Raw genomic sequence first — 19,573 nt, forward strand, 5'->3', positions numbered from 1 at the left:
TGATTTCAGCATTTTGTTTTTATATTGAAATGATGATTAAGCAAACTCTTATCACCACTAAACATGTCCATTTTTCACAGATCTGAAGAAACTGTCCACAGAGATAAGAAAACACACGGTATTTCTTCATTTGTTGATTTTTTTCAAGTTCAGCATGGGTGGCTAACTCTCTGCTAGCTGACCACACTAAAAGTTCAATCAAAAAAGAACCAAATGATAAAAACTATAACAAAATATAAATAATATTTATCATTTTACAGTCATAAAAAATATTGAACAAGTTTACAGCTGAGGTAAAATACATATTTATATTGCAAGAAAATGTACTTGCATGATGTATGTGAAACTACCGCTTTATTCCAGTGTTTACAAGTTTGGAAAAAGAGGACCGTTCCGACGTTGTTGTATGTGGAATGATACTAATTTATGTCTTTGTGTCAGTTTATTGTTTAAAATGGTCCGCAAGTGTGTGTTTCACATATGTAAGGCGTGACCTTTCAACGTGATTACGCAATACGTAAGGTCGCACCGGCATGTCACACAGCTTATAAAAGATATGAAGTTGTGGTTTAAAAGTGCATATTTAACATTTTTCTTAGCAAAAATGACAATGATTTTCCTAGATAAGACCCTTATGCCTCGGTTGGGATCATTAAGAGCCTTTTGAAGCTGCACTGAAACTACAATTTTTAACTGCATTGAAACTCTAAACTGTTAAGGGTCCAATAAAGTCTGTTAAAATGAGAAAAATCCTGGAATGTTTTCCTCAAAAAACTTAATGATCAAAGAAAGACAAAAAGATCTCGGATGCAGTGGTGGCTGGTCAATGGGGGGGTGGGGCGCCGCCCCCTTAAAGTTGGCCAGATAGGAAAGCTATTTTAACAAAAAGTTAAATATATAGTGCAAATCAATACAATGTAAAATAATTTAGTTCTACTGTGAGTTTGTTGTGTGTGCCATATGTGTTTGTCTGGGACGCCACCCAAACGAGTGTGTATGTAGGTCAGTAAATTTGTTAAAAGCATGTGACTTGAGGCTGAGGTCTAATTGGCTGGTTTCAGATCCGCCTTGGGGCGCAGCACTGTGCGCCCCAAACCCTTACACTTTTGTAAATCAATATAGTTTTTCATGTTGTTGACCTCGTGTGATTGAACCGTTCTCAGACCACATTGCTCATTGCAGATTAACATGTAACTGCTAGTTACAGTACTGATCAGTGGAACCAAGTGAAATATCTTGAGATGAAAGACAAAACGATTTTATTCTTACAAAATCACCCTTTACAAGTTTTAAAAAAGTGTAGCAATCATGGGCCTTGCATTCAGAGCTCAACACTAAACACACAAATCTTAATCAGGGTGACAATTAAATAAAAACCATCATACAGTACACTGTAAAAAGTGAAAGCTGCTCTACTTAAAAAAAAACTTAATTGAATTGGTAACACCTAAAAACATTTAAAAAAATTTAACTTAAATTTTTTACATCAAGTGAGAAAAAAGAACACATTTTAGGCGTTACTATTAGCAATTAAAGTAATTTTTAAGTTGATCCAACTTTTACTTTTTAAAGTGTACAAAACAACTAAATACGGCAGATAGCTAACAGAGCAACATCAAAACCATCCTTTTTAAAAATATAAACCATTGAATTGAAAATACTGCAGTGCATGCTGGGAACTGTTAAGTTCTTGCAAGTCCAGTTTTTTTATTGTTTGCTTAGATTACACAGTTTAGCAAATTGGTCAAACTTTTGACAAGTTTGGACAAAGACTCAACATAAGTCCAGACGACAAACAAATCTTATTCATTATAAACAAAATAAGATATTAACCCTTTGTTCCGGTTTCTGTTCAAGTTTTTTTTTACCTTGGTTAGGTTATTGAAAAGCATTATAAAAAATATACTGCCAATTCAGTTCAGCATTCAGTTTGACAAAAAGTGAGATTTAAAAACAATATGGAAGTTAAACATTAAGCAAACCCTGTTACAAAAACAGATATCAGATCTTCTTACCTGATGTACACAAAGATAAAAAGTCACTTCTTTATTTTATCAGTTATTTCACCATTATTTCTCAAGTTAGAAAGAAACTGTTGGCTCACCGACAAATACTTTTTTTTCTAAGTACACCATTTAAACAGCTTTTTTAAGTCCTGTCAGATAAAAGTTGTATTAGCTCTTGAGGTTACAGAGTCCCAACCATGAGTCTGTCTAATGTGTTCATTTTGATGATCGTCATTCCTCAAATTCTTGTTCAGGTAAGAAAGATACAAAGACCATTTTGTTAGATTCGTATAATGTTTTATCCATTATTATTTTTTAATGTTTTTTTTTCTGAATTCCCTCAAGACATAGACACACACTGCAAAAAAAAAACATTCTTACTTAGTATTTTTGGCTTGTTTTCAGTAAAAATATTTAAAAATTGTTGAATCAAGATATTTTTTCTTGATGAGGAAAATGACCTAAGAAAATAAGTCTAGACTTTAGACAAAAAATCTACAATTTAAGTAACTTTTTGCTTAAAACAAGGAAAATATCTGCTAATGGGGTAAGAAAATTTAGCTTGAATTAAGTTTTTAAGAAAAAAGAAAACTTGTTTAAAGATTTATTTTCTTACCCCATTGGCACCCCATTTGCTTGTTTGAAGCACAAATTCACTTACATTGTATATATTTTGTGTATAAACTAGACTTATTTTCTTGGGTCGTTTTGCTCATCAAGAAAAAACATCTTAATTTAAGAATTTTTTAGATATTTTTACTGAAAACAAGACAAAAATACTAAGTAAGAAAGTAATTTTTTGCAGTGCATAAACTAAATGTGCACTGCAAAAAAATGATTTTCAAGAAAAAAACTCTTATTGTTGTCTTGTTTTCAGTAAAAATATCTTAAATTAAGATGGTTTTTCTTGATGAGCAAAACGATTCAAGAAAATAAGTCTAGTTTGTAGACCAAACATATCAAATATAAGTAATTTTGTGCATAAAACGAGCAAAAAAATCTGCCTATGGGGTAAGCAAAAAAATCCAGAAAATTTTTCTTAAACAGTACATTCAAGAAAAATTGCTTACCCCATTGGCAGTTTTTTTTTTTTTTTGCTTGTTTTATGCACAAAATCACTTACATTTGATATTTTTTTGTCTAAAAACTAGACTTATTTTCTTGAATCATTTTGCTCATCAAGAAAAAACATCTCCATTTAGGAATTTTTTGATATTTTTACTGAAAAGAAGACAAAAATATTATGAAAATGTTTTCTAGAAAATCATTTTTTGCAGTGTAATAGCATGAACTGTTTGTGTCATCAATTTAATAACACATATTTCTCCAATATACCAGTACCAGTTTTTCATTTGTTTGTTTGATTACTTATTGTCCTGTGATGTGGTCAACACAGTCGGTGAGAGGAAAGAACTGTGTGTGCGATCTAAAAAACACTGATCCTGCTTTCCCTAAAAGCAAATTTAAGAGAGTAGAGACCATCGCCTTACAATGCACTGCGACCATCACTTCAGAAAAGGTATACTTTACTTGTAAATCTTCTGAATTCAATATTTTTATTGATAATCTGTCACTGTCCCTTAAAGTTGAATTTTTGTCGTAGTGTTCACTTTCTAAGTGGCATTGAATAAAAGCACGAAATTTTTTGTAAATGTCTGCAGATGTTAGAAAATGACAGACGACTTCTGGGTCTACAACAACGTATCAAGCAGCTAGAGGACTACGTGGGCATACTGGAAAAAGAGGACGACAAAAATTTGTACGGGGCCGTGTCTCTCCGGATCATTGAGCTGGAGTTTGCCGAGATTCGAAATCTCCTGGACAAACTTAACAAAACCACCGTCAACTCTCAGCATCTCAATGTACAGACTGTAGCAGAGGTAAGGAGATTTTAAACAGTAATAAGGGTTTAATATTTTTCATGCTAACTCGAGTCTCTCAGCATCAGGTTTTGCAAGTTCCAAACTTTATCAACAATGTAACAAGTGACACCATGCACAGAGGCGAAGCTACATTAAGTGGGGGCCCCAGGCAAAATTTATCAGTGAGGCCCTAATAAAAGATTTTTTCCTAATATCTTCGTTACCCAGACATATTATTATACAACATACAATAAATAGTCAAAAAGACATCTAACAGAACATAAATTGTTTATTTTAATCAAAATAATGTCAGTATTCATATTTAAATTTTAAGCAAATTTTCTTCTTTAAATATATATAATCATACAAAATATCAAATGGAAGACCCAGAGTTCAAAAAATACCTTTCATCTAATCTTGTTCTCTTTTTATTACCTCTTAAATATGGGTAAGTTTCTTCAAAAAGACCAAATTATAAGCAAAAAGTTGAGATAATTGCATTTTTGTAAGGGACCCTTGGGATGGATCAGATTTAGAACAATGATCAATGTATACACAAGTTTTTCCTGTTTTTTTTTTAATCCGGGGTGCGAATTGGGTGGAGCGATTGCTGCGAAAATGCCATATTCACCTCAAAGTGTATTCTCGCAAGTTAAAAAAATATTAAACTCAAGCTAAAAATTTGTATGACACAAAGAAAGGAACATGATGCTTTGCATTTGGTGTGTACGCAGCATTACATTAAGATAAGTCTAATGAGGTTACACACAAATGTGAATTCAACGAATTGCGCAAGTAGATTACATCAATGCAAGTAGAGTCAATGCAAAGACGCAAAAAGATGCTAACTTACACTGGCCGATGCGAAAGACACAAATTGTGCAGCGCGATTGGTGCGAAAACACGCACTCTTCACCTCAAACATTGAAAATATTGAAAATATTTAACTCAAGCGAAAAATTTGCATGACACAAAGTTAAATCCCGTGAGCAATCTAGTGTGAGGAACGTAGTGCTTTGCATTTGGTGTGTACGCAGCATTACATTAAGACACACCACACGCAAATTCAACGATTTGCGCAAGTAGATAACATACAAAGTCAATGCAAAGATGCAAAAAGATGCTAACTTATTACATGTATTGTGAATTACATGTATCGGGCAGCGCGACGGCTGCAAAAACATGCACTCTTCACATCAAGCACGTCTTTGCGCAAATTAAAAATATTCAACTCAATCTACAAATTTGCATGACATGAACTTAAATCTCACAAGTTATCTAGAGCGAGGAATGCAATCCTTCGCGTTTGGTGTGTACACAGCATTACATTAAAGGATAATTCCGGTATTTAACACTTTGAGTCTAATTTCTGGTTTGTTTTGGATGAACTACAGTGATGGACACAGAGGTTTTGACGGTGGGTCGAGTCTTGACTTTTCGGCTCGTTTGGAGGCGTCTCTTGACTGCTTCGGGGGGGAGGTCAATGGCCATGCACGGGCATGTCATTGGGACAGCACTTGACGTTCATTTTCGGGACTGTGCTGCTCACCGAGTGGTTCGTGGTGTTCGTTGATGATTAAAAACAAATATATTGGCGCAATGTATGATTTCAATCCGTGTTATTTGCTATAGTGGAACTATTTTTTCAGATACCTCACAACCGCGTATATACTTCCGCTCTATATTTGAGTCTGAAGCATGAATGAACGTAGTCCAACAAACTGTAATAAAACGGTAGCATACTTTCAAAATCAAGTTTATTTATAACACTTACACCATCCAATATGTTTTTTTCATCGGCAGAACAATAAAGAAGATATTTTGCAGAAACCCCGGTGCTCCGTCATGCAAGTCAACAGATCCGCACACTTTAAGAGCTAAAGCATATATATACAATACAACAGTAATCCCCCATAACTCCGTGTGACATATTGACGTCTTGTGAAGCAAATCAATCAGTTTTTGCAAGAAACTGAACGTTATTTACAACATTATATAGCGTAATGCCAAAGCAGGAAGCGCGCTTTACGTTCAAGGCGATCTCTTCCACACTGGTGCTGTTTGGTGGCTGTTGGCTATGGATGTTGGTCTGTCTGCGCCACCTATAGAGCGGGAGCGTAAAGCGCACTTCCTGCTTGGCAAAAGCTCTGCATTAATGCTGTAAAATTTTTATATATATATATATATTCAAATCTCAAAACTGAAAATCGAATGTCAACCCACGGAACGAATATTCTGGTCCAGCCCTACAAATATGGGAAAAATTTCTTCTGAGAGAAACCGAGCGAAAAAACTACAACCACATGTAAACAAACAGACCCTTTTCTGTTTCCCGGCGGCGGAGTGATATATCAGCGAGCAAACAGTCTTCCAAGAAAAGTCAATGGAATTTTACAAAATGTCAAATAAAACACAACAGAAACTGTATTTCGCTACACAACTTGTTTTTAATCATCAACGAACACCACAAACCACTCGGTGAGCAGCACAGTTTTGAAAATGAACGTTAAGTGTTGTTTTAATGACATGTTTGTGCATGGTCATTGACTTCCATTCTGAAGCAGTCAAGAGATGCTTCTAAATGAGTCGAAAAGTCAAGACACGACCTATTGTCAAAATTTCTGTGTCCATCACTGTAGTTCATCCAAAACAAACCAGAAATGAGACTCAAAGTGTTAAATACCGGAATTATCCTTTAAGATAAGTCTAATGATGCGAACACACCAAACGCAGTTTCAACAATTTGCGTGTGTAGATTACATACAAAGTCAACACAAAGACGCGAAAGATGCTAACTTACACTGGCCGACTTGAATTACATGTATTGGGCAGCGCGACTGCCGGGAAAACACACGCTTTTCACCTCAAACGCGTCTTTGCGCAAATTGAAAATATTCAACTCAAGCTACAAATTTGAATGACACAAACTTAAATCTCGCGAGTAATCTAGAGCGAGGAACGCAATCCTTCGCGCTTGGTGTGTACACAGCATTACATTAAGATAAGTCTAATGAGGGGTACACACCAAACGCGAATTCAACGTTTGACGCGAGTAGATTACATACAAAGTCAATGCAAAGACGCGAAAAGAAGCAAACTCACACAGAACAATGCGAAAGACACAAATTGGCCAAACCTGTCTTTGCGCAAATTGAAAATATTTAACTCAAGGTAAAAATTAGCATGACAGAGAGTTAAATCCCGCAAGTAATCTAGAGCAAGGAATGCGAGCTTCACGTTTGGTGTGCATCAGTCTTATTTATCCCTTTTTTTTCTAATAGCTTCAGGACATGAAGGACACAATGGAAGAGCTGGAGAGGTTTGACAGCATGCAGGTGATGAAGAAAGAACGTCAGAACCGCAGTATTAAGAAGGAACTTGAGAAGTGCAAAGAAAACAAAGCTCCAGCACCACACCCAACACTTCCCCCGGTTAAGGGTAAAACACAAATAGTCCGTTCCTTCATGCTTTTTGGATTTTGTATTATTAGCCAAATGTGTAAAGTTCTTTGTTTAAAATTTCTTGATAGGTCGATGTGGTCTGGGTCAGATTGTCAGTGTGAAGGGACCTAAAACGTATTCCCTCACGGTATATTCAACCTCCTACACCTATGGAGCTTGGGGCAAGGATGCGAACCCTGCTCCAGGAGATGAGAATAAATACTGGCTGATGGTGCTGTATACTAGTAATGTGTATGGCAACTTTATCCGCCAGTACAATAGCTTGAGTACTATGTTATTAGGCATTGGACATACCGATGTATATATTGCAGGCTCTAACCCCACAACTAACACAGTTCAGGGGCCAAACATGGTTATGTATGGAAATGCGCTCTATTATAACTGTTATTACTCATATTCCGTCTGTCGGTTTAATATGACAGCAGTCACTGTTAGTACTGTGGCACTGCCAAAAGATACAGGTTACGAGAGCAAGTTTCCATTCGGACATCTCGGAGCAGAATACGGCTATACAGATTTAGATTTTGTCACAGATGAATTTGGCGTGTATGTTATATATGCAACAACAAGCAATTTCGGGAATATAGTCATCAGTAAAGTTGAGACCAGCACTCCGCCCGTTTTGGGCCAAACTTGGTCAACTTCACTGTTCAAAAAAACTGTCAGCAATACTTTCATGGTGTGCGGTGTGCTGTACGCCACCAGGTATATAGACAGTGACAAAGAGGAGATCTTTTACTCATTTGACACCAAAACCAACACAGAGCGCTACGATTTGAAAATTTTTATCAAAAAGATGCAAACCAATATTGAGTATCTCAACTACGACCCCAGAGATCATTTGCTGTACGTGTACAGTGATGCCTACATTCTAACATATGAGGTCTTGTTTGAGTAATTTAAACTGGATTGTGGCTGTATCCCACTTTAGCCAATCGTTTAGGACTAAAGGCCACAACCTTATATGTTGTGGAAAGAGCAAATGTTATCTTTGTGCTTTTAAGCTACTAATACTCTGGAAAATTTAAAGGAATTATTTTCCCAAAAATGAAAATTGTCATAATTTCTCATGCCACCCCAAATGGATTTAACTTCCTGTCAGGGATGGCATGAGGATAAATAAATTAAGAGACCATTTTCATTTTGGGGCACCACTGACTTCCATAGTATTATTTTTTTTCTTACTGTGGAAGTCAATAGTGCCCCAGATCTGCTTGGTTACAGACATTTTTTTTTAAATATCTTGGTTTGGAATAACTTAAAGGTGAGTAAATTTAATAAGGTAATTTTTTTGGATGAACTATGCACTTAAGGCAGGTTTTTACCCAAAAAGTAAAATAATATTTTAGGATAAATAATTCAGCTTAACGCTTACAGAGTATGAAATTGTATCCCAATACTTATAGTATACATTCTTACTACATATCCAAAAGTATATACCATCCACAGTGAAGAATTTACATTTGGCTTTGAGTAAAAATATGTGTATGCAGCCTTATATTTTTTATGTTTTTACTTTTGTGTTTTTAATGCTTAGCTTTGTTTTGTAAGCTTAAGGAATCTACAAATGTAATGGAAATTTAGTGCATTGAAATAAATCACATAATGTCTAGTGTTTGATTATTACTTCTGGCAAATACATTACATGCAGATAGTGTTGCAAAGGGGTGGAAATTTTCCATGGGAAAAAACTTATTCTGGGGAATTTTGGAAATATTCCAAATTGGAAACTTAAGGGGAATTTATGGAATATACGGAAATTTGTGGGAATTATTAGGAAATTTATATAAACTATATCATGTACAAATATAAATAAATATTTAGTTTGGTCATAAGCAGACATTTATGCAAGGTAATACACATTTTAAAAATTATCTCTTGACTGATTTAAGTGTAAGTAGAACTTTTTTAGTTTTGTTTAGTTAGAGCTTTATTTATCCCCTTGGGGCAATTAATTCAGGCTATGGTGGTGCTTTTTTTATGGTCGCCCAAGGGGCATCCACTCAAAGTAGTCAACTTTAATTGATTCTTTCATTGAGTGACACAAAAGCATAATAAACATTATTATAGTTATAGCTTACATTTAGATTTGATCTGATTTACTGAGCTAGCTACCCAGATAGCACACGTACGTCTCAGATACGTCTTGTAAAGATCTTTACATCTGCTGACGATCGTCTTTAAATAATGCGTCTTCCATATCTCTACAAGACGTATTTAAGATCTTAAAAAAATTCTAAATCCTACCTGCCTGCAGTGCATCTCCGTTTGGTCTTGAATCCGATCAAACGCAGACGAATCAGCAAAGACCTCCAACTCATTTCATTTTTTAAATAAATGTCTTGTTTAATTGTTTTAAAAATATAGTTAACGGGTTTTTAAGGGTTGGCATTAATTTTGAAGCAAAAATATAATTAAATATAAAAGCCCATATCACGTATAATAAAAAAGCAATATAGACATTTTGCGTTTAGTCCAAAACGTTAAAAAGGCACTTAGATAAAGCACCATGCACAAGAAAAGGTGATCTCATACTCTTTCTGACTACAAAATATTAACAAATACAAAACACACAGGAACATCATTGCCAACAGCCACTGCCCCTCTGACTGTTGTATCAGTCTGAAATGAAAAAAGTTATACATTTAAATAAATAAAACAATTGCCAACAAGCTGATTATCTTAAGGTGACCCTGCTTTAATGCTTTCTGCAATTCCTGCTTAGTATAATTACTGGGTGTGACTCATATTAAGTGTGTTTGTCAACAGTTATATATCTAAGGTTGAAACTTTTAACTTTAATGTTTATATATAGATGAAGAAACCTCATAAAAAATTGAAAACACAATACACATTCATTTGACCAGGTTTAATCCAGCATCACAGCATGAATTATATTGACTAGATTGTTTACCAAATTTGAATAAAATGTTTAACCAAAAATACTGCAAAGCTATTGATCACATTCTCATTACATTACTTCACAAGACCCAAAGCTGATCAGGACACTTTAAGAGCATTGTAACGTAGAAACTGCTGAAAGAACCATGTAATACTGTGAATATAATGACAAACTGCTCCATAACACTTAGATGTGACTTTAATTACAATACAACATACTCTTACTCATACTCAGGGTTTTTAAGCTGTGGGTGAAGACCCACTTGTGGGTCGCACCGTAAGATAGCGAGTGTTGCATTGTAGTGATGGTTTGTCCAATTAATTATTAGCAATGGTTTTGATATACTATAAGATTACACATGTCTAAAGCCCATAATACACGGCACGATTTTTGGCTGTCCCAGATGAAAGATTACCAATCGTGAAACAATCGTGGAGATTTCTGTGATCGTGGCTCTTAATTGGTGGTCCTATCTCATACAGTGTGAGAGGTTTAAAGACCTCTTTTCCCAGTCCTGGGACCAAAGACACCTACGATAGTTTTATGACAGTGTAAGAAGTTCAGCATGATCAACGCACATCAACAACGTGTTTGCTTCTACGACCTGCATACCTGTATTTGTTTACCACTAGCGCATGCTGATGACGGATGTCGCAGCCTCAGATGCAATAGGTGTCTTCATCGACAGTCTACTGCTAAAGTTTAAACAATTCTTGTCACACAGTGTGATAAGGTCTATTGGATTGCAAAAATCCTGCTGTGTATCCTGGGCTTAATATGTTGTGAAATTAAAAGTTTGGAAACCCCTGCTTAACACAAAGTCTCATTTAAAGTTTATAAGAACTTTTGCAATAGATCGACACTAAACGAAACTGATGGCAGATAAGGTGTTGGGATGACAATGGGCCAGAGTTGAATCTGTGCATCTTAGCAGATCACAGGCAGGTTTCTCCTGAAGTGCTGCATTAAGAAAAGAAAGGAAAAAGATGTTAGAACATTTTTAAGGAAATTGAAATAATTCTCACAATCAATATTGGACTATAAACAATAAATTATTACCAATACAATAACATGCAAACAGACCTGTCAACCACCTAAATAATAGATACTATGCGGTAGGTTACCGGTTTTAAGGTATACCGAGGTTTTAAACAGTCAAGGTTACAAAACCACTAAAATGGTCTGTGATACCGTCTCCAAGGTATGAACTGTATTTATACAAAATTCATTAAATCATTAAGTCATGTGATTGATTTGATGTTTACATGTTATATACATTTTGAAAATATTATATATAATATAATTTAAAGGCTTTATTTTTACCTGGCATTTAAAAATAACAAATTTTAGTGTAGCAATGGCAATACAGCAAAACTGTAAAACCGTGGTATTTTTGCTAAAGGTAATCATACCGCCAGAATCTTATACCGGCCCATGCCTACTAAGCGGTTGTACCAAGTGTTAGAAACATCAAGATTCTCAAATTTTTAGGGCTAGCGCAATACCACAGTTTTGGCTATTCTTCATGTTCTCTAGGGCAGTTATTTTGCACCAGTGACAGAAACAGTGACCAAATAATTCATTACCTTATCTACATGTGAAGGAAGATTTTTGGCCTGCACTTTCACAGCTGATATTATAAAAATCAGCTTATGACATTAACATGTTTCAAGCGTTTTAATTTACTTTTATTTGTGAAGTTTATCTATCACATGTGGAGACATACGCACATACGAAACGGCAAAAAAGACGCTAAAATCTGGGTTAAGAGCAAAAAACTACCTGCGCCAATCAGTTTTTGCCATTTATGGGCTTTACCCTATAAAAGAAAACCGTTTTATGCATTTAAATGACCTTACACGTTATCAGTTTATTAAGCGTTTAGACTATGTAGACACAATGTGCACTAAGATAAAAAAAATTGGTTAACACGACCACTCGTGGTGGCTTCACTCAGAGGTTGGAGAAGACAACCGGTGGACTAAACATCAAGCCTCTGCACGATTCAGGTAAGTGGAATAAAATACATTGTAAATAAACATTATTAAAACAGATTGTAAAGTCATTCATTCAAAACTTGCTATGACCTAAGCCTAAATGACTTAATTTCTTTTTAGAATTAAGACAACCTTAGCAGGAGAGCCCCAGCAGTAACTTTCTCTCAAGCAGATGAACAATAAGTTGCTTTGTATGAACACCACCCTAACAATCAAGGTAAAAGAGCATTAAACATTAAAGGTATTGCAGAGAATTTAGGTTTTCCGGGTGGATCATCAAGACTATTGGTCCTCCTTGTTGTCAATCTGGAGTGTTGCGCAAAAAAAAACGGAGACGGCGTTTCTTTTCTAAAATTCGAGAAAATCCTCCGCTAAACCTTTAAGTGGAACATTTATATAGCATGCTGCTTATAGCTAGTGAGAAAGATAATCTAATTGATCTACCATGCATATCCTTCAAATAACTTAACATAACAACTGAACATGTCATTTAATATGTACATCATTAATAATAATTGTAAATAATATTTAATATTTGTGAAGTTATATAATTGTGAATTCATATTTGCAATGTTTATACATTACCTGTTTTTAGGTAAACAGATTATCCATCAGTGGATGTCATGCAAAAAAAATAGCCTCAAGGTCGGCTCTGTAAATACTGTAATCTGCATGTTTCCAAGCACACGTTTACCAGGACACACTAATATTAAACAGAAAAAAAACATAAATCAGTGTTAAACACAAACAAATTTTAGGTAAATTAAATAAGGTTTTAATTTTCAATCAATATAAAAGAAATAAACGCAATAAAAAACAATGTCAGTGACGTAATAAATGTGTGTAAATTTACACGCATCATTTATTAAGCATTATAAAAAACCCAGCAATATTATTAAACTTTGGTTATTTGTTATTATCCCTGCATTCAAATTGCAGGTTGGAGCAGGAAGTTAACCCTTCTGTCGCGCAAGCGCGAGCTGGTCGCGAGCATAGACAGTGGTCGCGAGGCCATTCCTATGGCGCTCGCTTTGTGTCATTTCTTTCCAAACCAAGCTTAAAGACGTGTTAACGTGCGCGTGACATGCGCGTAAAGAACGTGCGTCTGTTATACGCGTGGAGAACGTGCGTTCGTCTTAACGTCATACTACCGTGTCTAATTTATATGCGCGTGGAGAACGTGCGTTCGTCTTAACGTCATACTTATCGTGTCTAATTTCAAAATAGTGCACATAAACTGTTATACAGTTACTTGTATGAAGGGCTTGTGTTATTTAGGACACCATTCAAACAGTGATGGCTGTAAAATCCGATCATTTAAGATATTTTCAAATTAGATAAGTAATTTCAACAGCAGATAGAAATATCACATAAATAGCTATTTAAAATAGACTTTTAAAGTAAATATAACATCCTTGAGAAAAATCAAGGCAATATACTTTGATCAAAAAGGTAATCTCACAACAAATGCATGCATTGGGACAGGAAATATACTAAAATGAATAATAAAATAAACTAAACTAGGCCGGGCATCATTATGCTCTGTGTATCTGTTATAAAAATGAAATCCTAGCAAGCTCATATAGACTTGTAAATGCCAAAATTAAAGGAACCCAAACATATATAAAACTAAATAAAAAATAAGACCGCCAGTAGGTGGCGGCAAGGCATTGTTATATTTTGGCAAATGTTCCACTTCTTTCAAAAGGACATATGATTTTCTAATACAATTTTAAAGATGAAAACTACTTACTACAGGAACATAATTGTAAATATTTTTTTAAATCCTCAAAAAAAATTTCTCAGTTTGCAGATTTTCATTATATTTAAAAATTATTTTCCAAATTCAATCACACAGAATTGAAACATGTGAATTTAAAGTTGCTGCATTATAAATTGCAATCTAGGTAATTATATGCGCTGTTGTTGGTTCATATGGCATGTTATATTTTAATGTTTTAATGACATAATCTTGGCTGTAAATGATCTATAACACAATGTTATCCTGTTAATGTCAATGTCCTGTAGAAAATTATGATTTTACACCAATAGCTTTGACTTCAATAGTCATGAAATGTCTTGAGAAATACATGGTTTGTCTTTTAAAAACTCAGGTAGGCCACAAACTTGATTCCTGGCAGTTTGCCTACAAATGCCAGAGAAGCACAGGCGATGCCATAAGTAGCATCACCCACCTGGTCCTTGAGGACACTAAGGCCTATGCACGTCTTTTCTTTATTGACTTTAGTTCAGCGTTCAATACAATACAGCCCTATTTACTGTTAGAAAGTCTGAAGAATATGTGTGTTAGCCCCTGTATTATTAGATGGTACTATTCTTTCTTAACAAATAGGATGTAGTATGTTAGAGTCAATAAAGAAGTTTCACAACTAAAGCCTATAAGCACAGGGGCCCCTCGGGGGTGTGTGAGTTCCCCAGTCCTCTTTACCATCTACACAAATGACTGTGTGAGTAAACACCCACACAATTATATTGTTAAATTTTCAGATGACACTGCCATCTTGGGCTTATTATATAGGGATCAAGACACAGCATCCTATCACTCCAAAATTAAGCAGTTTGTAGATTGGTGTGACGCTCACCATCTAGTTGTGAATGTGAAAAAGACTGAGGAAATGATCTTTGACCCTAGAGCAGTTTCTGAATCAAGTTTAGTGAGTATCCATAGCACTCCCATACGTCAGGTCTCTTCATATACGTCAGGTCTCTTCTTATAAATATCTTTGTGTTTTTATGGACTGCTCACTTACATGGCATGTTCATATAGAAAGTCTTTGTTCTAAGCTCCGGCAGAGGATGTATTTTTTTAGAAGATTGAGACTGTATGGTGTCGTTAGCGGGCTCTTGTTCTTATTTTTCCATATAATCTTAGAGAATGTTATACATTATGGCATGCAGACCTAGTATGGCAATTTGAAAGTTCAGTTAAAGTCCAGGTTGGGGCGTCTGGTTAAAACTGCACTAAAGATTGTAGGTCATTCAGACCAGGGCTACATGCAGGCACTCTATAAAAAGTCAGTTCTCAGGGAGGCACGGAAAATTTTAGATAACCCCACACACATCTTGTATAAGGAGTTTGTCCTCCTATACCTTCAGGTAGACGTTTCAGAGTACCAAAATGCAAATTAAATGCATATAAAAACTCTTTTATTCCAACTGCCATAAAGATGATTAATGATAAATAGCCGGTTGTTTGTACGTTACCCAGTATGGAGCTTTGGACTGGATTGTTCCTTGTTGTAATGTGTGTACTGTGTGTGTGTGTGTGTGGGGGGGGGGGTTGTATGTGTAACTGTTGTTTTCTAATTGCCATGTATGAGCTGTGTACGTTTGTAATGCAGTGATTGTGAGGCCCAAGACAAATTTCCCCTGGGGGACGACAAAGTAAAGTATACAGTGAACACAAAGAAAACTGTAGCCTATCATAGATTACAAATTTTGGTATTTACATTCAATGGCAAATTAATAATAGCATAACCATTCAATAAATGTGTTTATCATTTTCATTTGGTGTGCTCTATATTCAAGTTAAAAACCTTAGGTGGGGGAGGGGGTCAGATAGTCTGTGCACACTTTATCACTCTCATTGCTACCCAAGCTCAGAGTAGCATTGTTCACATACACTATAGCAGACTATTTGAAAATTAAGCCTTGATGGTCTCAACGATTTAGCCAAATGGATAAACATTCTGGTCCATATAGTCCTGTGCATACTGTATATCATAACTGTAACTAACTAACTAACTAAATAACTAAATAACTGTCTGTTCATCATAACATTCTGGCCAAGGTGAAAATACTGCTCAATTACACTTTTATGTTGACAACATGACTAAGTATTTTGACTTGTTTGTGAATAATGACACAAGAACTTCTCATTCTGATGGCACCGATATGTTAATTTACATTCTTTTGAGAAATGAACAAAGAATTTGAGCAAGTTGCATGCTTTTGCAGAAAATTCATTTTGTGATGCTGTGAGTATAAATTGCTTTGAGAAATGCATTTACTGGTTAGCAAATTTTGAGGATGATTCAAGAAATGTATCAAAGTCTATAACCTACATTAAGGCCAAACAGTATGTGCAAAAGGATAGTAAATAAAGTCCTGGGTTGTTTTTAGTAAATATTAGACAGACCAACACCGCTACACTCTAACAAATATTGCTTGGACTCAACAAAAGAACTAACATGCAACAGTTTGCATCAATTATTTTGAGTTAAGAAAACTACTTCTGAAATAAATTTCGGCCAACAAACTATATTAAGTTGGATGTACTTAAAATAACATTTAGGATAACATTTAGAGCTTTGACATGCTGTGAAAAAGGTGCAGTGCAGTATTTTTAAAGGTGCTTGAATTTGCATATTTTGGATTTAAAATGACTGGCTTCATCAGTACATCAAGACTTATTTGCCAAAACTGGGACAAACAAACACATGAATGGAGACCAGAGCCAAAGGGGATTTTGTATGAGCTAATGAAATAGAAATATAAGAATTCATATTTTATTTGTCTAATTTTAATAGGTAGATTAAGTCACTTAAGAATATGGTTGAAATGAATTAAATTACGTGAAAATCATGAAACCGCACTCTTGCAAATCTCAAAGTATTACAGTACCTTTGTTTGCCTGTAGGTGCCCCTCAGTCATAAACGTAAAACTCCGCCAATGAAATTGACTGAAATATTTTCCTTTGAATACACAACATCTAGTAGTGCAAACATTTTTTAAGGTGAGCGTTATAACTACGTCTTTCAACATAACATTGTCAGTTTATTCTGACTATTTAAACAAGACTAAGAAGTAGAGAAATTTAGATCTGATGTAGATCTGCTAAATTGTTACAACATGTGAAACATTGTTCCCCCCTTTTTTGCTCAAAACAAAAATACAGTCATGTGAAACTGTTCCATGTAATGTGGACGACAGTTTCTGTACAGTTTGCAATCAACAACCGTACATTTAAACAAACAAAATCAATTTTTATTGATTATCAAAGGTGTTTTAAAGAAAATAATTTTGTGGGGGATAAAGGAAAGCATGAATCATAATTGTTCTATGGGTCAGTATTTTCTCTACTCTAGTCGATTTAGGGAGTGGAAGTGATAATGCAAGTGGTCCTCTGCAGCCATCTACTGGTTAGATGAATTAGTGGTAATTTCTTGTTTTAATTTAGTTTCAAGTGTTTGTTTTTCCATAAACAAAATGCATCAGTTGCTTCTCTATTACTGCTCCTCTGTGTATTTATCCGAGCTGTAAATTGTTTTGTCTGACTTTGGGTGAGATTTTTGTATGCTCTGCTCTCAACATTGTAGTTGCAAAAAATTGTAGCCAGGCCAAGATTCAACAAACTGCCAGACCCACAAACACTTTGATGTTTATAGCTCTACCAAATAGTACATTTATCTTAAACAGTTCCAAATGTAATGACATTACATCCTCAGTAGTAGCCTTAGTTGAAGCAATAAAAATAGAACACTTTTAATACAACAGTTTAATACAATAATAAAACACTTTATCTTAATTTTTTAGCATACTGCTGTTTTATTTTCCCCTCAGCAGATCGTATGACAATACATGACAGTAGCTACACTTAAATAACAAAGTTACGTCTAGCATTGGGATACATGATGTATGGTACAGAAATTCAGCATTCGATATAATCAAATGTAGTCCTATGTAAACTTTGCCAAAATAAACATGATTATCTCTAATGACAATTGGCCAATGAAATCTGATTGGCCCCTGAAGTGCCCCTGTCTGATATTCATCATTGATTTAATAGCAAGTGCTCAGTAAATGTATAAGACAATAATGAAAAATAGACCGGTTCACGCGCCAGACAGACGCACGTTCTTCAGACGTATGGCAGACGCATGTCCTTTAGACGTTTCTACATACAGACGTAATCCACACGGTGATTTCTAACGTGACGCCAACATGACGTCTGTAAGACGCATGTCCTTTAGACGTTTCTACATACAGACGTAATCCACACGGTGATTTCTAACGTGACGCCAACATGACGTCTGTATAGATCAACAGCTACACGTTATTGACGTGTTTACGCGACGTGATATTTGCGTGTACGTCTCCATATAAAACAAATGGAGACGTACACGCACGTATACACGTGTGTTATCTGTCGTGCTTGTCAGTCTCGTCTCCAATTGGCACAAAACGAGCGCCATAATTCCTACGTCATGTGAGCGCCATTTTCATCATTTTACCGTTATTTCCTCAGGCAGACTTCAACATTTTCTTCGCATTTAACATCATTATTAGCATGTAAATAATATAATTCGTAAACATAACGTTTATTTTCATTTATAATATGTTTTTTTTTTTTTGTTGGCTTTAAGTTAATTTGTCTGTCAGTTTGTTCGTGTTGGTAAGTAACTTAACGTTATTAACGTTACGTCAGCCTTTTGTCATGTATGTGTTGTTAGAAACTGATAAAAATACGAATTAATTCACAGATATAAATAACTTTATAGCTAATACAACTAATAAAATATTAACTCAATTATCAAACCACTTCGCTATAAAACTTTATGGCTTCTTGTGATTACAGGTCGTTTACATAACGTTAACTTACTCCAAGCAAGTCGGGCGGAAAGATTGATACATTTTATAACTCAAGTAACTTTAAGTTAAACAGGGGCTGGTCTAGGCTAACTTAGCTAATGTTTACCCCACAACCGCTGAGAAAAGCGGTTAATGTTACATGTTCAACGTGCCTTGCCTTTAGGATTTGCAGCTCGATTTTGGCTTGCATTGATAAACGTTACAAACAAACAAACAAACCAAAAAAATAATGATCATATACGACAATCAATCTGTAGATCCACTAACGTTACATGCATAACATAAAGTTGGTTACTTACCTCTAACGTTACTGATTAAACTCCTTCGTCAGCGTTGTAACTTCACATGTTGGTTTTGTTAAATCACAAGAGGCCAAAGATCGAGGTGAAAAAGAGAAATAAATCGTTCTGCGACGAGACACGTAAGCCACAGGCTACTCCAGCCCAAAGATTAGTGCAGCCCTTGGCTGTTTCTCAATTCCAAGAACGCAAAGAACGGACTTGCGTCCTCGTGGAGATCGGTCTTGCCAGGCGACCTTGGAAGAACGAACTCGGAAGTTTTGCCGCAATGACTTCTGGGGCGTAAAGCGATTTTAGCAAGTCTGCACTCGATGCATCCTCGATATCAAGAACACATCCGGGTATTTTCATGCGTCCTCTGTCCTTGCGTTCTTGAGAATTGGAATGAACTTCGACCGTTAATGATGACGTAGAGCGAGGACACGAGGACGCA

At 35.4% G+C, this 19,573-nt stretch overlaps 1 protein-coding gene and 1 long non-coding RNA gene across 2 annotated transcripts; one reads left to right on the forward strand and one right to left on the reverse strand.

The window, feature by feature from the left end:
• Positions 1-235: 235 nt before the first annotated feature.
• LOC129434239 (olfactomedin-4) lies at positions 236-8,598 on the forward strand. The gene is made up of 5 exons (XM_055193163.2): positions 236-2,260; positions 3,403-3,525; positions 3,668-3,886; positions 7,150-7,306; positions 7,398-8,598. The coding sequence occupies exons 1-5, from the start codon at positions 2,204-2,206 to the stop codon at positions 8,225-8,227; spliced, it is 1,386 nt and encodes a 461-aa protein (XP_055049138.2). The 5' UTR covers positions 236-2,203; the 3' UTR covers positions 8,228-8,598.
• A 1,585-nt stretch (positions 8,599-10,183) lies between these two features.
• On the reverse strand, positions 10,184-19,308 carry LOC129419430 (uncharacterized). Its single transcript, XR_012370031.1, has 3 exons — positions 19,141-19,308; positions 12,814-12,931; positions 10,184-11,191 (listed from the first exon to the last, which is right to left on the reverse strand). It is a non-coding gene; the product is annotated as an uncharacterized lncRNA (long non-coding RNA).
• Between the last annotated feature and the right edge of the window lie 265 nt (positions 19,309-19,573).

This window comes from Misgurnus anguillicaudatus, chromosome 6, assembly GCF_027580225.2.
Source record: "Misgurnus anguillicaudatus chromosome 6, ASM2758022v2, whole genome shotgun sequence".
Taxonomy (NCBI): domain Eukaryota; kingdom Metazoa; phylum Chordata; class Actinopteri; order Cypriniformes; family Cobitidae; genus Misgurnus; species Misgurnus anguillicaudatus.

Coding starts and splice junctions, on each gene's coding strand:
- LOC129434239 (XM_055193163.2), top strand. CDS start 2,204: ATGAGTCTGTCTAATGTGTTCATTTTGATGATCGTCATTCCTCAAATT. Junction 2,261..3,402: donor TTCCTCAAATTCTTGTTCAG/GTAAGAAAGATA, acceptor TGGTCAACACAG/TCGGTGAGAGGAAAGAACTG. Junction 3,887..7,149: donor ATGTACAGACTGTAGCAGAG/GTAAGGAGATTT, acceptor TTTTTCTAATAG/CTTCAGGACATGAAGGACAC.